A 16,416-nucleotide genomic window follows, 5' to 3' on the forward strand; every position below is an offset into this window, starting at 1 on the left:
GTAGCACAATACAGCACAAGCGTGCCATCTACCGTTAGCTAACAACTACGGCGAGATTTCCCTCTGAGGAACCTGCGTTTATATATAGATTTAAACCCGCTCTAACCCAGGAGCTGAGGCTGAAGCGGCTGTGTCTGAAAGGTTACACATAAGTAAATGCAATAGATGGCTGCTTGTCTAACTTTTAACTGGGTCAAAGACTCACAATATTGAGGAGCGCTCGTGCGTTTCCCTGGCAACCAGTTGAGTAACGGGTAGTCAGTAGGGTCAAACCAAACCGATTCGCGGAAGTGAGAAGTATGAAACGTCACCAGCTATTACTTCAGTTTCAAACTATCAGATCTGAAATAACGTTTAGGGCAATTTAAAGAGGGTCATTTAACTTTTTGGACAAATCATATTAAGTATGTTGAAGAGCTTCGGAACCTGGCTCGGAATAGAAAACGAAAATGACCAAGTTAAACAAGAACGAGAGTCTACCGTGGATGCTGATGAAGACAAGGAACGCGTGATAAACAAAGCTCCTGAGAGTGAGCAGACCAGTGCTGCTGAGAGAGAAGCTCAATCACCCCAACTACTCCAAAAAGCTAAAGGTTTCAGTGGTAGGTATGATAAAGTAGTACTGCTGAAGGTGTTGTGTCTAACCTCAGTAATGTTTGTTATTTTGGCTTCCTGGTAGGTTACATCTATAACTTCGCCAGCAGTGCCTCCAAGAAACTCTCTGATTCTGTCGTTGAAACAGCACAAACCTTAAAAAAGAGTGTGGAGGAGGGCAAGATTAATGGGATTATTGATAAGGTAAATACTTACTTTAAACTTTCTGATAATATAAATACTTATTTTGAACTGTCTACCTCTTTTTTTTTGTACTGGGATATCTGAATAAAGTGTTTTATTTCCTTAGACCATTTTAGGTGATTTTCAGAAAGAACAAGAAAGGTTTGTTCAGGAGAAAAAGGCAAAAAATTATGGTAAATACTTTCACTCAATGATAAGTGCATTTCACATTACAGTACATTTACATCACAATACAATCTACAAACACAGTTTTCATGGTTCCTAGATGCTGCTGTTCCACCATGGATTGGTTATAATGAAGAGGACACTATCCAGCAGCAGATCTTAGCCCTCTCAGCTGTGAGTATAATAAAAACAATTCTTTTGATACGGGATAATGTCACATTTATGTCACCATATCGCCAAGATAATTGTGGTTTGATTTGGGGAAAGGACAAAAGAAATTTTCTGCGAGACCCTCCTGCTGGGGTGCAGTTTTACTTTGACTTTGAGCAAATGTATCCAGTCGCCATGGTGATGCTGGAGGAAGATGAACTCCTCAGGAAGATGCGCTTCCATCTGGTCCCCAAACAGTGAGGATGTTTCACTTTCATAGTACTTACTTATAGGTTTGCTCTTCTGTGTTTTCTACATCTGCATATATGCAAAAATATTTGTATATTTTTCCTTCCACTGCAGTGGTGACTGCTTTTTCCTCTGTGTTGACCTTTTCAGGGTGAAAGAGGAAGTGTTCTGGAAGAATTACTTTTACCGTGTGTCCCTGATTAAACAGTCAGCTCAGCTCACAGCTCTTGCAGCACAACAGGCCACACAGCGAGAAGGGGAGAAATCAGCCTCCAGACATGACGATACTTCTCACAAAGGTACAATACAGTGTAAAACCTTGTCCCAATATTTAAGTGCCTGTACTGTCTGTCATTATTTCAATTCATTCATAGCTTTCACACAAAATCTGGTTATTTGTGTCCTGCTAATCAAAAATATGATTAAGACCATAGAGTGGGCAATTGAGCATTTTATCTCTGATTTGGTCGCATAATCTGCTTAAAAGCAACAAATATTGTACTGACTAATCCGTTTTTTTTCAGATGTGGTTAAACAGAAAGCTTTCCATGACATCCACAGTCCTAAGCCGAAGTCAAGTGAGGTAACCATCTGCTTTTAAAAAACATAACAAGAATAATAAACAACATCAATAAAAGTCATGAAAACAGTGACTGCCAGACTGATCTTCTGTTTCTGTTGTGAAAGGATGAAGAGGAGATTTCCACCAGTCCACCTGTGTCAGAATTTGTAAGTGATGCTTTTGACTCGTGCAAGATAAATGAGGACGATCTCCGCAAAGAAATGGAGCAGCTGGTTCTGGACAAGAGGGAAGCTCCAAACACACAGCAGGGTACATAGCTTTTGGTTAAACTAAGTTATCATAGAGCAGCTTATCAGAATTCAACGAGTGACTTACTATGGTTGTTCTTTTCTCAGAGGAGAGTGCTGACTGGGAGAGAGAGCTGCAGGAGGAACTTCAAGAATACGACGTGTTGGCTGATAATGAAAACCGTGATGACAACTGGGACAAAGAGATTGAAGAGATGCTAAAGGAGGACAGTTAAGAGTAATTACACATACCCCCACAGCTTTATCCATTTTAAGGAAACCTTTAAGATCAGGCAGCGTGTGTAATGATTTATTACACTTTTGGTCCTCTTAGGATTTACCACTGAATGTCTTTTATACATTTCAGTGTATGGCCTAAATAGCGTTACGGAAACAATCTGCCTACATTGGCTTGACAGGTCACTGACATTTTGCACAGGATTAGAAACTAAAGCAAGCTTATGTAATGAATAATAATAGATCCATTGTTAAGATAGTGGCACAAATAGACAAGGGTCAAGCATGTATCACATGGTAGCTTACATGCTTACGTATCCAAAGTTGGCTACCATCTGCTAATATTAGCCATAAGATACAGTAAAACTCTAGCACCAAATACAGTGATGAAAGACGACACAGGGTCACAGAAGTTTTAATATTTATCCATTTCAGGTGTAAACACAACGTTATAAATTATACAGTAAGTGCCTTTCTTGATTTAAAGATGCCGGTCAGCTGCAAATATAATATGGATCAATAAGCATAACCCATAAATCTTTGTCTAAAAATAGGATGTGATCTGTTTTAGTTAGTTATATGTTAAGCTTATAACTGAGCCGTTTGTTTTCTGTTCATAAATGCTTTTCTGATAAAATGTGACAGTTTTGAAATGTCAGCAGTGTTAGAATTTTGGCAAACTTTGTCCTCATTCCACATTCCATTTAAAACAAGCAGTCTTCTATCTGTTTTATTCTGAACTCTGGAAGACAGATCGATGTTGTGTTATATGATTATGCAAGCTACAGTGTGTCTTGGTTCATTTTATTAAACATGAACTTTATTATTATGATATGCTATTGACTGTATGTCCATGCACTTTAGCTTTTTTACATATATTACTCCTCACATCACAACACTACAAAACATGTTTAGGTAAAACTGGCCATTTTGCTGTGAGTGTCCAGAATGAATGAAAGAAGCTAGCTGTTGATGATGGTCTCTCTGCCCTGGAGTGTTCTGAACTCGACAAGAAAACTTGACTTTCCTAACAGTAAACTGAAGCCCAGTGATGTAAATACACAAGCTGTGCCGCACTCATGCTGTAGTTACAGTATATTTCACTACTCAATATAGAAGGGCATTGATCCTATCAGTCACACTGAAACTTATATAAAGAACACACTCATTTATACATGTAACAGCTAATGAAGTTATAGGGAAGTGGAAATGGCAAGAGATATTACATGTAAAACAATTATATAGAGGAAATGAACAAAGGAGAACATTGAATACAAAAAAGAATGCTAGATTATTATATTTGTACAGTCCTGTGTCCAAGGCATTTACAGAAGTGACAGTGAATCGAAATAAAAAGTCTCAATACTTTGCAAGGTTTTATGACACTATTGCTATACATGGTCACTTGAGTGCTTCTTTGTCGGTCATCACAGTAATAAATAGGTAGTTTACATGCTGTATAATGCTGCGGCTGTCACAGGGCAAAGAGAATCAAATATGGATAAAACAGTGATAACGGCTTTTACAGAACTGGCCTTGGGTACTTCTTTGTTTTCAGCTTATCAAACCTCTGCTCAGGAGGAGCTATACTGACATTTTTTAAGATGTCACCAAAGTCTGGTTGTACCATAACAGGTGAGACAAAGATCACATGGGAAAGATGGACATGTCAATCAAGCAGTTATAACAAGGTCTGTTAGGTAGGCATGTACTGGATCACAGATGCCTTGAATTAAGTCTGCTTAACTACTAAAACCTAACACAAGCTTTGTAATAAACTTGTGTTAGGTTTTAAGTCAAAAAGGGAAAGGAGTATTAGGCTATATCCATATTTTATCCACATTACATTACATTACTTTTCATATTTGTTTGCCTCCCTTTGACCAAAAAGTCATCACATCTTAAATCGATTGTTTACTGATTGCTTACTTTACATGACATCAAGTATTTTTTTGTGATTTATTGTCCTCTTTCATTCAGCTTAAAGCTTTCATAAATAATAAAAGATCACAGTAGTACACATAAGGTAAAGGAGCAGTTAACTTGTACATAACAGTACTAAAATTCAGTGTATATACCTGCTACAATACAGGGTCATGCAAATGCACCTGTTACACAGCAGTGATAGCTTCTCTCTTCTTCAAATATGGACATCAGTCAGTGATTAAGGCATCTGCCATGACAGTCAAACAGTCAGACAAGAGGAGTGATAATGACCTGTAAACTGAGAGGATACCTATATAACAATATCAGTTTATAACTCGGACTGCAATATTACAGTGTAAACACAGTGGGTGTATTGTAGATGATGAATATGACAATGTAATCAATCAACAATACACTGTTCAAGAATACACAGGTTAGATGAAACATTTCTTTGGTTCTCTTAATGTAACACTGCGACTTCCCTTTAAATCTATGTGTTGTAACACTTCACACAATAGAGTGATCCCCTTTGGTCAAATCAAAATCAAGCTGATTGAAATACAGTATCAGGTTTGGTAATGCTGCATGTCTGTCTTGGTAACAGTGAATGTCCTCACATTAAAAAAATAACTCACAAACAGTGCTACATTACCTCTTTAAACAAAATAAGTAGAAAAAAACAGGAAACTGATGTTTGTGTGTATATTCTGAAAGGTGATTGGAGGGTTGTTATCTGCTGCAAAGAGCAGAGTAGCTGGCAGATGAGGGTGTGGCAGGTGGATGCTGATCATGACAATGTTTATGTCAGTCCAATTTCCTCCAGTACACTGCGAGGAGTCTCTGCTTCCTGTGAAGGGAGAGAAGAACCACAGCTCCAGTGAAGTGCACACTGATCATAAACACTGTATACACCCAGAAACACCATGACACCAACTCTGGCTGTGATGCCACCACTTCCTCCATAGCAGCGGTGCTTGGGAGACATTTCAAAGGCATAACTGCCATTCAGTTCACATCTTTATTTAAATTCGTATTTTTGGATTTGACAGATCAATGTGTTACAATTAAAGCCACATTTATTAGTATATATTTATCCTAACAATCGACTAAAATTAAGTAAGAGGTGGATGAACCATCAGTAATAGTCAAGTTCACCCCAAAGTGTACAATAATATTTGGGATTTTATTAGTGAGGTTGAAAGGTGTCCCTGTGGTTTACTTAACATTTAAATGCATTTATAGGTCTAAATAAATGTTTAAATCAGTGTAGAGCTCAAATGGCAAGTAGTGAGCAACCTGTAAGCTTCTGTTCATATTTGGAGATTTGACACACAACAGTTGTAAAGGGTGCCTTACAAAATTTCAATAACATGATGACACCAAACGTAATAAATATTTGGTCTGGAATATACTTTTTGTGCCAATTTTCTGTTGAAGAAAGAAAAAGAAAACCACTTACTTTGGCATCCTAACACAGGGTTCAGCACAAAGGCAAGAGAGAGGAGTTTCAGTGAGACGCTGAGGTTACACAGCTACTACACAACATTCATAATTATAAACCTCTCACTCAAGGGGGACATTTAGGTGCAAGGACGAATCTTTTGTCACCCACTTTGTTGGGTTTTAATCCGAGTTTAGCACAAGACAGCCTCTGACACAGTAAAACACAACTGCAAACTGTTGCACAATGAACCTGGGAGGAAACATGTTTTAGTGAAAACACAGGAATATTAAAGATGGACACCAGTCTGCTTAACTGACAAATTATTATAAACAATTTATTTTTTTTACCCTACACTGTGTATACATTGTTTAAACTGAATCATTGTGGTCATTTAATACAGTTTGTCTTCATTAGCAGGACACAAATAACCAATGACTGCTCATAAATCAGTTTAGTGCTCAGTGCTTGTTTTGTCACGACAGATAAATTATCTGTAAGTATGTTAAATATGTCAAGTGCTTTTTCACCTTTGTATAGAAAGCCTAAGAACCCTAACTCAATCAGTGTAAAGTGCAATGTTTCCTTAGGCGACTTACGACTTACCTGGAAAGCTGGTTTATTTAAATAGGAAATAATCATTATAATCTAAAATAATTTAAAAGATTTTAAGAATAACTTACTATGAGACAGATATTTTAAAACTTAACTCCTCTTGTGCTACAGTCTAAACACATTGTTTTGATCTTCACACTTTAAATAGCAATGACTCCTAGAAATCACAGCAAGGATAAAACCTTACAGTCAAATACATACGATACAAAGAGAAGTGGCAAATCGACATGACATGGTAAAGGAATGGGTGACATATAACCTCTTTTGCAGACATAAACATGACCAGTGAGGCATCCGATAAAAATATAAATGATAAAAGTTAAAGGATGAACATCTCATGATGCAAAGATAAAAAGGAGTGATGGCCATAGTCATGCTGTCTGTGTTTAAGTACCATTACAATTCAAAATTGGTCACATTTTGTCATCTGGTCTTGAAGCATTTTTTTTAACATGTCATGCCTTAAAGGTGTGTGTATTAAAACACAGTTTGTACTGCAGGGGGCAGACTTTCTACAAATTCTTGGAGTGGCAATGGGACAAAGACAGAAACAGAAGTGTGAAGGACATCTATCGTAGGGACTCAGTCATAGAAATTTTAGTCATAGAATTTTTCAATCATGAGTCATCCTGATCCAACACTGTTATTAATGGACCTTAAGTAAATGTATGGGTCATGGTGGCACAGGACACTAACATGCTGCTTTACAGTGATGACACTGATACAAACAGTTCAGGGGACCAATGACAGACATGTAACAATATCTCAACACTAAATATGTAATGACTCTATAACAACGTTTATGATATTAATAAGTCAGATTTTTGTGCTCCAGTACAAAGACGAAAAGGCCTAATTCGCAGAATACACAATCTAAGTGTTTACATTCACTATATAATACTGTGACGATATTGTATCATGACTGTCATGTACTCTGACCCCCTCCCCCAAACAAAGACAATGTCAGGTGCTCAGGACAGAGAAAGAGGTGCCAGGCACTGAGGAGCTCAGCATGCAGGGTGGATAGCAGCAGCAGCAGCAGCAGCAGCAGCAGCGATGGCAGCCAATCAGTACACAGGCACATTAAAGTACTCATGACGGGGCTGGGGGAGAGAAATGCACACAACTTAGAAAACAAGACAATGCTAAGTTGTAACAGCCACTCATTCACACACACACACACACACACTTTACCCACAGGATATGCAGGAGACAAAGCAGCAGGAAATAGGCATCAATGTTTCTTCTCTTTTTACTAAAAGAATAGCTTAGGAAATGTTTGTTTAGTCACTGTCTCACTGGGTGAATGATACATTAGAAGCTGTAGTCTAGAGACGGCTAGTTTAGCTTAATAAAATCCAGAGCGAGAAAAGTGTCCCACGTGCATGTCTTATCTCATTCCAGCCACAAGTGAGAGACCACTTTTAAACAGCAGTACTGTTTCACTTGAAAACTCACATTGCATTCTATCTAAATGTGGGTATACAAACAACTAAGAGTTCAACCAAAACTACTTTGATACAAAAGACTTGGCGGTGGACGAGGTTAGTGAAAGGTTAACACAAATGGATGACAAAGACACACTAAAACAGACATTTTTCCACTACAAATATGTATTTTCAGCTGTGAGGAGCTTTGTTACTATAAACCAGACAGATCATCTCAACCAGTATGAACTGTGCTACAGACAGACTAAATGTATAATACAGTGAGGAGACTGAAACTAGAGGGCTCTAATCCACAGACACTGAGTATTCACCTTAGCAGGCCTAATTCTGGAAAAGACCAGAAGACTCAGAGGCCATATTTGGGACCATCACACCTGTGAGGTAAATATTTTTACAAGGAGAAACACAATAATGTAACACGGATCAACTCGGATCAAGTCTCTCAGCAACCTACACATCTGCAGTACGTGCTCAGGGAGCAGGAGATTAACGGTGCACCTCTACAATAAGCCTGCCCTCTTCATGGGGACGTCTCTGCTCAATTTATCTCAGATGTCTCCAATACAGAGCTGTGCAGGACATCTTCTGAGGCATCATTATTTTAAAAGAAGATCTGCTTGCTGGCACCAAAGTAATGGTCAACTCCTGAGAAATATTTCATTAAAGGCTTATTGAAATAGCTCCTACCAAATCCCCTGTGGTATGTTGTTACTCTACTATGCACTTATTAATACCTAAACACACAAAGGTTTGAGCCTGCCCTACATTGTTTTTCAGCACTTCCACCAATTCCACAGATTCTCTTAGAGAATCTGTCTTTTTTTTTTTAAAAGATTGTTATTGTAGCACCATTAAATGCCAGCTAAGCAGCCTGGTCACTGAATTACACTGTAAAGAATCTTGGTAACTACATTATTTCTCTGTTAATGAAGAAGTCTTTCTGAATTGATCTGTCCTGATTTTAAAACAACTATTTTGAAAAGGCACTGCAATGATAAATATTAATGAGCTCTCCGCTACACAAATAACGCTTGTTTTTCTGGCACATTCAGAGAAGACCATCTTTAAGATGTATAAAATAATGGTAATTCTAGGTCATTAATTTTACATACAGACATGGGAAAAAAATCAGAAATAGTTACTCTGAGCAATTTCATTCAGGGTTGTTAGTATAACATTAGGCTGGTCTTCACACAGGCAGTATAGCTCTTGCACTTTATATTACATCATATCCAAATGTACTGTTTTTAAAAATGCAACCTTCACGCAATTATATACAATGATTCCAATTTAAAAACCACCTAATTACAAAGTGTTGCACTATACTGCCAGTGAGTGAAACAGACATGTCTTAAGTTTGAGTTCATGCCTGTTGTAACTTTGCATCATGTCATGTATCCTTCACTCCAAGTTATGAGATACTGACAGAGATACATGCAGATAGAAGTTCACGGCACGCACAACCGGAAACCCATGCTGACTGACTGACTGCACCAGTCTAGTAGTTACCAACAGCCTGGACGGAGGCATGGATGGACTCAAGGCCCTTTACAAGATCTCCTCATTTGGCAAACTTCCCCAGTCTTCAATCTGGCTCTATAAATACAGAATTGAGCCAATCAGAGACCTCTCCCCCTCTGTCTCTCAGTGTGAAAATGGTTTGGCCCTTTTGATTTTTTATGACCGCACTTCTTCCAAAGTAAAAGAAGTCAATGAGTTTAAAAAATATCAGCTTTATACACCAAAAGGAAAATGGCCAAATTAAAAAAAGGTGCCATAAGCCTTTTAGGATCACTGTACGGCATGTTCTGAACAGTAAGGTTACATGATGGTCCAGCTGTCTGTAAATCAATGAACTGTCCTCAGGGATTAGAGACTTGGCTGGGCAGCAGCAACCTCCTGGATAATGGTGATGGCCACAATGCTTTCTTCATTGCTTACTTCCTCATGTTTTTCTTGAATAAAGTCTTAAATACTTGGTGACGATATACAAATATGAAATAAAATTATTTTGGTTGATTCATGTACAGTTTATTGTAATGTACTTCTGACTGATCTGTATTATATATGTTTTTGTATTTAACCTATGTGATTATATAAATAGAGATTTTATCACCAATTGCCAAATGTATACAATATTAACACTAAATGTAAAGCTGTTGTCCATTGAAAGGTGACTGGTTGATGGCAGTTTTCTAGAGGTTCACATCACTTTTCTGCAGTGCTTGTTAATGGGCTGTCAGCAGTGGCCTGATTTCTTTTCCCAGAACTCATTAGCAGTGGCCTTTGGCGCACTGACTGACTAAATGTTGAGCAAACAAAACCAACACACCCATCAGCCTGATGCCTGCCTGACCAATTAGATATACAGTATGCTAGATGAAGGTAATACCAAATACAGCATTTACTTTATCCACTTCTATTTATAAAACCTTAAACACTGCTTTCACAAGCTCATGTTGGCACTTTGTGTTTTTTAGAGCCTCTCCTATAAGGTTTCTTAAATTCAATGACTCCAGGGTGTAGATTTCTGATATGTTTAGGCATTTGGTGTTGATATATGACAGTAGTGAACTAAAGTGACAGAACCCTGCAGTGTTGTGATTAGTGTTTGTTGGCACAGTGCTGACTGTCACACTGTGGTTTTGCTACTGTAATTATGCTCCCTCTACATGAAATGCTAATCTAGGAAAGAAGTGTTTACATGGTCTCAGCACAGCAGACAATGAAGCTTTGTTTTTGGGCTGCAACCTATACTCTGTTCACATCCAATCATGAATTGAGGCTGAAAGACTTTCAAGACTGTGTCAGAGTTCAGCTGATGGGCTCTTTTTATCATTCCAATTTTAAAATATTTGTGCCACTATAACAAAAACCCCTTTCAGATGAGGACAGGAGTAACAATTTTGATGACATCTTTCTAGGCTAGAGCTCATAACATTCACATATGCCTTTACACACTGCACTATAATGTACAGTCGCGTTAATGGATGGCCAGGCACAAGCCAGATTACAAGGAAGATAGTCATCCAGACAGAGTAGGCTTTTGGCTGACATGGACAAAGATTTTAATGAAAAACAAGCTGCACTAGAAGCAGAGGGACTATGAGGACAGCAAAAGGGCCATTCAGATGATGTGGAAGAGTTTGCAAAGGGTCAGAACAACTTCCAATCTCTATAATGTGGCTCTCTCTCTACCAGCGCAGTGTGTATGTCTGAGTGAAGCTGCAAGGAAGTAGCCAATCTCTGAGTGATGAAACAGCATCAATTTAACTAGTGAAGCCATAGTCATGTCTAAAAGGGGCTAGAATACAAGCTTTTCATTAAATGTCCTCTGCAATGAATGTAGCATAAATAGCCTGTGTTAAAGCAAACAACAGATTGTTAATATTTAACCCCACTATTAAGCTACTGCATGTAATTATATGGTTGATACAGAGATACCGGTTAGTGCCAAAGACTCCAGTTCCATCAAGGATATTAGGGTTGATATGAAGCCAAACACACACCAGCAACTACAACATTCATGGTGTTCTTGTATATTGCAAGAACATATTGTAATTACTGGTGTGTTGTTTCTACTGGGTTTGGTACTACATACTGCATTTATGAAGCTAAGTCTACTGATCTAACACTACGACACTAGATTATTTAAGCTTTTAAAAACTGTACCTGCAAATAGGCGCATCTGAAAGTCTATATTCTGCAAATCACAATATTGAAGAATACACAGCCAGAGAGAGAAATGTGTCAGCCAAGGTCAGGCTTAAGATCAAGCACACACAAAGTACTGTGATGTCATGAAAAGAAAATCACAGGAAATACAGGAAGATTATAAACCACCTGAGAGCTGGACTAATACAGCAATGAAAATTTCCTGCATGTGAAAATGTAGCAGTAGCAGTCCCAAGTCACCCCCTCTACTTAACTCTACTTAGTAAAGCAGTACAGCAAGACGATACGCTTTCAAGCCTCCCTATAAGCAGAGCGTAGAGTAACTCTATGAGTCCAGGCAGCTCAACCTTTCTAGGAGGAAATTTACTTTAAGCAGGTTTACACTGTGAACAGAAATCACCTACAAAAACTTTCAGTGGAGAGTGAGATCAATTTATACTACTGGTGAACTGGTGAAGACGGGACAAAAAGACGGGTTATCCAAATATAATTAATATCCTTTATTCTGTATAAATGTGATACACCTTAATGTAAAACCAATGAGAATAACTTTCAATTCAAAATTCTAAAACTGGATTGTTGCTGCACTAGTATATTATAGTTCATGATCAAATCAAAAAGTGCAGTGTGCTTTAAAATACACTCATTTACTTCTTTCTAAACCTGCCTCTAGCAGAAGAGAAATGTCAGCACATCATGAAAGGGAGGGCAGGTGACAAATGAAAAACAGTGAGATATGTAGTCCACAGCATAGACCATTGGCATGTTAGGTTTATTAGAGGTCTTACCTCCTGTAGCAGGTCAGCCTGCTCAATGGCCTTCAGTACATTCTTTTTGGATGTCTCCTGAGCTTCTCCACCCAGCAAGAATTCATCAAGGATGAAGTAGGCCTTCTCAAAGTTGAAAATGATGTCCAGCTCACAAACCTGTTGAGCAGAAATTAGATAAAGCTAATTAGAAGCACAGCTCTACCTCCAACCACTGGATGACAACACAACATATTAAAGAAAAAAAATGACAGGGAAACGGTACAAACGCACACTGCCAAAGTACTTATCCAGAAGCTCCACATATCTGTGGATGATCTCCAAGGTGATGAGCTCGTTGTCCTGGTCCTCTATGGCACAACAGAAGTACAAGCTGGCATATCTGCAGCACAACAAGCCAAACAACAAACAACAGCATTTAAAGAAGCAGCTTTCCCTGTGAAAACTGCAATGACAACCAGGCAGAGTGAATGTAGGAAGAGCTGACTTTATGCATTTTTATCACTTAGGATCTGGAAGTGATATACTGTCTCCCATCTCACTGACATGCTGCTGAGAGAGCACTTCTCGGTTATTACTACGGATTGCTGTTTACAGAGAATTCATTTTAAAGCCTGAAGTTGGATGCAGAAGGCTGAATGACTTAAGCCCCTTTCTGCCATGGTTCTTTATCCCTGATAATCCCTAAGGCATTCTTCCAGCATGTGATGATTTGCTAATAAAGGAGCTGGTCAGTTGATCCCTCACAAGTAAAGGGAGAGCAGGGGACAATGGACAGGGCTGCAAACAGGAGCTTCATCAGTTCTGCTGAACTACAGAACTGATGAAGCGGCTTGGAGGAGAAGCGAAACACCTTTAAGAAAACCCTACAAGTCCAGTTGCCTCACTGTAACCCTTTGAATGAAAATGACTTGGATGACTGAGAATCTTCATCAACATACTCAGTATATGGTTTGCACTTCATCCTCATACACACGATGGCTTCAGTTCAGCTGTTGAGGCAGTATTTTTACTGTAGTTCATCAAATTAAAGAACATTCATACTTAAACTGAGCAGACAGCCTGATGACAGAGTCACATCTTGTTTGACAAGTGTTGCTTTTATTTGGGGGCAGCATCTTTTACTAAAGAGCTTTAGTATTGTAATACATGCAGTATAAAGCTTGGCTGTTTTTAATGCAGAGCTGCCTGAGGATCATGGGCGATCAATATTGGTTTTAAGCAAGTCCCCTGTATAAAGTGATATCCGGACATTCTGACTCTTGTAATGTTATTATGTATCACAGATGGAAACCACAAGTTATTTGCATCATTTTCAGGGAGAAATGTTATTCTAAAGATTTTTAAATATTGGCCAATACATGCTTTTCACAAAATGGTAAAACCCCTCTATGTCCCTACTCCTTAATGACTAAGAGGCTGTTCATAATTTAAGAAGATGAACAGTTGCTGCTTTTCTTTCTCATACTGAGAAAAAAATGGATAAATAGCCATAACAAGCAATGTAACAATAACCATCATGTATCTGTACTTTTGAAAACATAATAGACAAAGTGTTTATTTTTCAATCCTAATGTGCTTCATAGTGACAGGCTGTATGTTGAAACATTAGTTACCATACTTTAAGGTTTGCTTGTATTAACTTGTATCACAAAACTGTTTCAACATTCAGATGCATACTTCCTGTTTACACATTACTAACAACTTTGTGTGCTTTTCATAAAGTGCCTCAGATCCATCATTTTTATATGTGATATTATATCATTTGTTACTGTTCATTATAAGCAGCCTGACCCTCAAACAGCAGCTTTGCTGCATCAAAACTCTTTCCACTTTTCATTGTTCTGAGGCACGGGTTTGTTCACACACCACGTACCTCCAAATCTGACCAAGCATTCAGTATTCCCACCCTCATTTCTTCCTCAGCTGGAGAAACATATCAGAGGTAATCTGAAGTACGACTGAATGAGCTCTAATCAATTTTCTGGACATTTGTAAGCTTTGATAGGATCTTATGACACACCGTTTAATTTGTACATTTTGCTATGCAGAAAAAAACCCCATGGACATGGGAAAGAAATTGTATCTAGTAAAGTAAATATCCTTCCAATGAGCACTTCAAATTATTAACTCTGACTGAGTAAACATGCTTGTGCCTGGTTGAGCAACTATGTAAACTTGCTGATGCATCAGCACCATTTGTTCATTGTTTGTCTGTCCCAGCTGGGTCACCTGGGTTCACCAGTAGTCTGCTTGCTTGTCCGTTGGCATGGCAACAGAATATAATGAGGAAAAATTAATGCTCTTTCTTGCTGTAGTCTGAGTGCAGTGAGGATCCCTTTATCTCCTCTGATTCCCCAATTGAACCATGTCTATGAATGATGATTCTATTCTGCAGGCATTACTTGTTAATACACAAGTCACATTTCTACTCACCTCTTATACACAATCTTAAGGTCTCTCCACTCTAGAAAGCTGCACATTTTGGGCTTACGTGCCAAGACCGTCTGCACCAACTCTCTGGTGATCTTTTTTTTCTCCTTATCAGACAAAGGCACGTACCATTTTTGAAGCCTGAGCTTGCCTTGTCGACTGAATAGAAGCATGAACTGCATCTGAAATAAAGAGATGACAAAAACAGAAGAGCTGTGAATGAAAAAAATGAAAAGGAGGAGTGGGTGGATCCGCACAAAGACACCAGAGAGCATCACGTCACTTTGCCTGTGAAGTAGGATGAAGCTATCTCAACCCTGACAAGTTAAATTGAGTAAAGTATGACACAAGAAATTATGCAGTCTAATCAGGTTAGTCACAGTGTTTAAAATGACAGCAAAACAAACAATGATGTACTAATGTACTCTACTGTACAATAAGGTAAACAAGGACAGTGAGTTTGTATGTTTTCTGCCATGTGTTTCACATAAACAGCTCACTGTTACACTTCAGCTTCAAATATAACCTCTGCAGATGTCACGAAACAAGACGTTTTAAATTCAAAAGACACTGAAACGGAATGTGCTCATTGCAATGTCAATTTAAAAGCGTGTTATGTTCAGTTAGCTGCGCCAAAACATGACTGAATTCATCTCGTCTCACAGCCTAACACACCGTTACCCGGCGGCTAGCAGTAGCATGTTCAGCTATCCCGTAGCTTGTTAAAAATACGACATGCCATTAACACACATTTTACAATAAAAGTATGAATAATAACACGTTGCAAACTACTTACCATGGATATTATCACCGTGTTCCACTGTAAAGAAATGAACCACCCACAGCCACCCTCGAACAAGGCTAGTTCATATCAAGTTTGTGATTGGCCAGGGAGGGATTGGAGACGTTTTCTATTGGTTGGCAGAATTTGACAAGTCCGCCTTTTTTCGACGTTCAACTAGATTTAAACAACGCGATTGGCTGAAAAGGACATCGATCAAATCTGAACGTTCCACCTGTTAATGTTTCATCACAACAAGCATCGGCTGAATTAATTTAAATAGAGGCGGAATAACCAGAAGTAAATATAATTATATCACACATAGTAATGGAAAGTGAAGGAAGGACACCCTGTCAGCCCTGCAGAGCAGCTTCAGTGGCAGACTGCTCCACCCTCGGTGTGTGAAGGAGAGATACAGAAGGTCTTTCCTTCCTGCTGCTGTCAGACTCTATAATAAACACTTCTGATAGGTGCAATACTCACACACCACAGTGTGCTTTTATTTACTGTTATTTATTCAGTTGCACTATGTACAGTTTATAAACCACTTCTACCTCCACTCACCTGTGCAACAACTGTTAATATGTAAACTGTCTATTTTATAATGTATATATCTTTTTCTTAACTTATCCCTTGCTGTCTGTATGCCGTTGCAAAAATGCAATTTCCCCATTGTGGGACTAATAAAGGTTTCTTAATCTTAATCTTAACAAGTCAACACAGTGTCTGATAACAGCATGACGCATACAAAACAAGGTAACCTATATTTAAGAAGCACACTACACAATCACCACAACTTTAGTATTGAGATATGTTTATATAGGACTGTTCTGAACTGCTCCCCAACAAGATTCACTTACACTGTACACTTATGTATGTGCATTCACTATCACTATCAACTGATAGAGGCATTAAAATCAA

The 16,416-nt window shown here is 38.4% G+C and overlaps 2 protein-coding genes across 7 annotated transcripts; one reads left to right on the forward strand and one right to left on the reverse strand.

Moving 5' to 3' along the window:
- The first annotated feature begins 289 nt into the window (after nt 1-289).
- LOC114434269 (synapse-associated protein 1-like) lies at nt 290-3,238 on the forward strand. Its single transcript, XM_028403340.1, has 9 exons — nt 290-602; nt 680-798; nt 905-971; nt 1,064-1,137; nt 1,231-1,370; nt 1,513-1,661; nt 1,887-1,945; nt 2,050-2,194; nt 2,281-3,238. The coding sequence occupies exons 1-9, from the start codon at nt 407-409 to the stop codon at nt 2,406-2,408; spliced, it is 1,077 nt and encodes a 358-aa protein (XP_028259141.1). The 5' UTR covers nt 290-406; the 3' UTR covers nt 2,409-3,238.
- A 452-nt stretch (nt 3,239-3,690) lies between these two features.
- LOC114434270 (AP-1 complex subunit sigma-2) lies at nt 3,691-15,577 on the reverse strand. Of its 6 annotated transcripts, XM_028403345.1 has the most exons (7): nt 15,511-15,577; nt 14,718-14,896; nt 12,555-12,663; nt 12,303-12,440; nt 9,349-9,435; nt 5,795-5,803; nt 3,691-5,182 (listed from the first exon to the last, which is right to left on the reverse strand). In XM_028403345.1, exons 1-5 carry the CDS (start codon nt 15,511-15,513, stop codon nt 9,388-9,390), a joined length of 477 nt encoding a protein of 158 aa, XP_028259146.1. In that variant the 5' UTR covers nt 15,514-15,577; the 3' UTR covers nt 3,691-5,182; nt 5,795-5,803; nt 9,349-9,387. The 6 variants fall into 6 exon arrangements, 5 of the variants coding, with proteins under 5 accessions (XP_028259146.1, XP_028259144.1, XP_028259145.1 ...); XR_003670484.1 differs by lacking the exon at nt 9,349-9,435 and having other exon boundaries at nt 5,795-7,517; XM_028403343.1 differs by lacking the exon at nt 9,349-9,435.
- Between the last annotated feature and the right edge of the window lie 839 nt (nt 15,578-16,416).

Source organism: Parambassis ranga, chromosome 4 (assembly GCF_900634625.1).
Source record: "Parambassis ranga chromosome 4, fParRan2.1, whole genome shotgun sequence".
Classification (NCBI taxonomy): Eukaryota; Metazoa; Chordata; class Actinopteri; family Ambassidae; genus Parambassis; species Parambassis ranga.

Coding starts and splice junctions, on each gene's coding strand:
- LOC114434269 (XM_028403340.1), top strand. CDS start 407: ATGTTGAAGAGCTTCGGAACCTGGCTCGGAATAGAAAACGAAAATGAC. Junction 1,138..1,230: donor AGATCTTAGCCCTCTCAGCT/GTGAGTATAATA, acceptor ATTTGGGGAAAG/GACAAAAGAAATTTTCTGCG. Junction 1,662..1,886: donor TGACGATACTTCTCACAAAG/GTACAATACAGT, acceptor GTTTTTTTTCAG/ATGTGGTTAAACAGAAAGCT.
- LOC114434270 (XM_028403342.1), bottom strand. Junction 12,441..12,554: donor TGGATAAGTACTTTGGCAGT/GTGCGTTTGTAC, acceptor TCTGCTCAACAG/GTTTGTGAGCTGGACATCAT. Junction 7,518..12,302: donor AGGCTGACCTGCTACAGGAG/GTAAGACCTCTA, acceptor TTGTTTTCTAAG/TTGTGTGCATTTCTCTCCCC.